General features: G+C 30.9%; 2 protein-coding genes across 2 annotated transcripts; both read right to left on the bottom strand.

The window, feature by feature from the left end:
• Positions 1–110: 110 nt before the first annotated feature.
• ENU1_042060 (U2 snRNP auxiliary factor large subunit, putative) lies at positions 111–2,079 on the bottom strand (the record flags this gene model as incomplete). Its single annotated transcript, XM_008857581.1, has 2 exons — positions 111–137; positions 220–2,079. The coding sequence occupies 2 exons, from the start codon at positions 2,077–2,079 to the stop codon at positions 111–113; spliced, it is 1,887 nt and encodes a 628-aa protein (XP_008855803.1).
• Positions 2,080–2,157: 78 nt separating this feature from the next.
• On the bottom strand, positions 2,158–2,849 carry ENU1_042050 (hexokinase 1, putative; the record flags this gene model as incomplete). Its single annotated transcript, XM_008857580.1, has 1 exon — positions 2,158–2,849. A coding segment is annotated over one exon (692 nt), but the record flags the coding sequence as incomplete, so codon positions are not given.

The raw sequence follows: 2,849 nt of genomic DNA, 5'->3' as shown, positions 1-2,849 counted from the left end.
TTGAGTTAGTACGTTTGGAACTTCTTCTTCCATTATACTCTGTTCCAAATCAATGCTTTCATAATTACATTCTTTTATTTCGTTTTGAGCTGGTACATTTAAGACTTCTCTTATTTCATTGTTTTGTATTTGTTTTTCTATTTTATTATCATAGGTAATATTATTTTGACCATCACAGTCTTTAGTTGGTTCTTGAGTAATAATATCTTTTTGATTGACAGTCTCCATTATTTCATTTTGGGGTAATGAGTTTAGTAAGTTTTCGTTTGTAACTTCATGTTGATTTTTAGTCTCTGTTTTTTCCTCTTCCATTTTAGTTTCTTGAATATTATTTTGAGGATTTATTTCTTCTTCAATTTTAATTTCTTTCAAGTCATTGGGTTGATTGTTATTTTCTTTTGTTTCTTCTTTTATTTTTTCTTCTTGACCATTTTCATTTTGATGAATGTTTTCTCTCATTTCATTTTGAAGTGATGGATTTGGTAATTCTTTTGTTATGGCTATATTTTGATTATCATTTTCTTTTATTTCTGTTGTTGTGTTTTGAGATAATTCATTAGGAGCTTCTTCCATTCGAGTATCTTTCTCTTCTTCTTCATCTTTTTCTTCTTCCATGTATCCAAACATTCTATTTGCATATTTCTTTTCACTATAAAACCCAACTAATAATGATCTATTGTCATATCTTTTTTTTATTATTTCTTTCCAACATTTAATTGCTCCTTCAATAGTTTTGAATTCAATAAAGACCCTTCCAAGACCACTTGGTTTTTTATTTTCTTCAGTTGGTCTTGGAATACTAATACTCTCAACCTCTCCATATTCCTGACATACAAATCTAATGTCATCAATTAATTCAATATATCGTTGTTGGTCGGTAAGGTCTTCTGGATATACCATATTAAATATGATAATAATTCTACTGACATGTTGGTCTTCTATCTTTTCTGATGGTTTTAATATTTTCTCAAACACAGTAGAATATCCAACAGATGAATTTAATAAGGTTCCAATTACTAAATCAGTAGTATGAGGAAACATCTTTGAAAATAGTTCATTTAAAGAAGCTTTTGGTAGGTGCTTAAATCCATCTACTCCACTACACACTTCAATTTTATTTCCACCTAAATTGATTCCATCAAATGTTAGAATTTTCTCTTTATATTCAGGGTTTTGATATTCAAATAAACAATAACATTTTCCTTGTGGTGCTCCAAGGTCAGGGTCTCTTATAACAAAGAAATTTTTTAATGGATTTAAATTCTCTAATTTCTTGCGTATTTGTTCATCAGTCATTTGTAATGGAATATTACCCATATATAAAATAGATTCTCTGGGATTTGTTGTTCCTGGTTCCATTAATTGAGAAAGACCACTAATAAATGGTAAAACAGGATTATAATCTTTTGGTCTACGCACTTTAACTGATGCTCCTTTAATTGTTAAACCATCCAGAGACAATGCTTTAACTGCTTCTTCTAATGTTCTAAATTCAAGAAATGCATATGACCTTTCATAATTTACTTCTATGTGAGTAATAATATCACGGGTATCATTTTTATCTACATAATCTCCTCTTCTCATTGCTTCATTAAATGCATCAACAATATCTTTTTCTGATGTAGAAGAATTAATATTACCAACATAAATTCTTTTAGCTGCTCGTTCTTGGTGTACATTTAATTGTTGAGATATTTGAACAGAGTCAATAGCTTTTGGCTGTTCGTCCCATCTTGAAGGAAGTTTATCTCCAAGTGGTGATAAAGATGGAGATCTATCTGCTCTTCTTCTAATGCTTCGATTATAACGTTCTTCTTCAGGTACTCTTCTATGTCTGTCTTCTCTGTCTTCATTACGACTATATTCCCTCCTTGTTCTTCTTCTACTTGATTTATACCTTATCCTATCTCTTGGACTATATTCTCTTCTGTCATACCTATCATAATACCTTCTTCTATCATCTCTTTCTCTTGAATAATCACTACTTCTATAATCACTTCTTCGGTGCCTACTAACGCTTCTACTATCTCTATCATACCTACGTTCTCTTGAACGAGACCTATCATACCTTCCTGCCATTATAGACGTTTATGTTTTTCCAAGTTCCTCTTTTTATTCAAAAACATAAATAATACGAAATTCTTTTTTAGTTGTCAATTAGTGTTTACATGCAACAGCAGCAGCAACAATGACAGCACCAAGTCCAGATCCATCTTTAGATAACTGACAAGTAAAGTTTTCTTTTGGTTGTAAAAGACGGATTGCTTCAAGATAGAATCTCTTAAATGGAACAGACTTTTCATAAACAGTACCATCAATACCAGCAGTAGTTCTTTCTTTCATATATGGAACCATCTTACGGTATAAGGCAACTGTTGCAGCTGCAGAAAGATAAGCAGCTCTTTTAACAACTGCCTCAGTTATAGCCTTAAGGATCTTTCTTTCTTCTAAAGTAGAATCATTAACTCCAAGTGACTTTAAAATGGTATCAACACGAGAAAGTTCAGGAGAAGTGTCTTCAACGATTTCAGTATGTCTTGATGAATATTTCTTTTTATCATTAAATTGAGTGTCATCTGGTGAATTAGAAAAAACTTCAGCATCAGCATATCGTTCAAAAATAACTTTTTTCTCAATTAATTCTCTAATAGCTAATCTTGCTAACCATCCCATGTAAATACCTGAAATCATCTTTTCATATCGTTGTTGATCTTTATTAACGCTAACATCATTAATCATATCATCAAATCTGTTGAGTCCAAGTTCTGGAAATTGTAATCCTCCCCATTCAGTGTTAACAATCATATAATCTTCTTTATAAACTGATTTCAATTTAGAAGCAGCAAAAT

The sequence above is a fragment of the Entamoeba nuttalli genome (assembly GCF_000257125.1).
Source record: "Entamoeba nuttalli P19 unplaced genomic scaffold asmbl_2793, whole genome shotgun sequence".
Taxonomy (NCBI): domain Eukaryota; phylum Evosea; order Mastigamoebida; family Endamoebidae; genus Entamoeba; species Entamoeba nuttalli.
The sequence above is the reverse complement of the archived record's forward strand: the minus strand, read 5'-3'. Positions and strand labels throughout refer to the sequence as shown.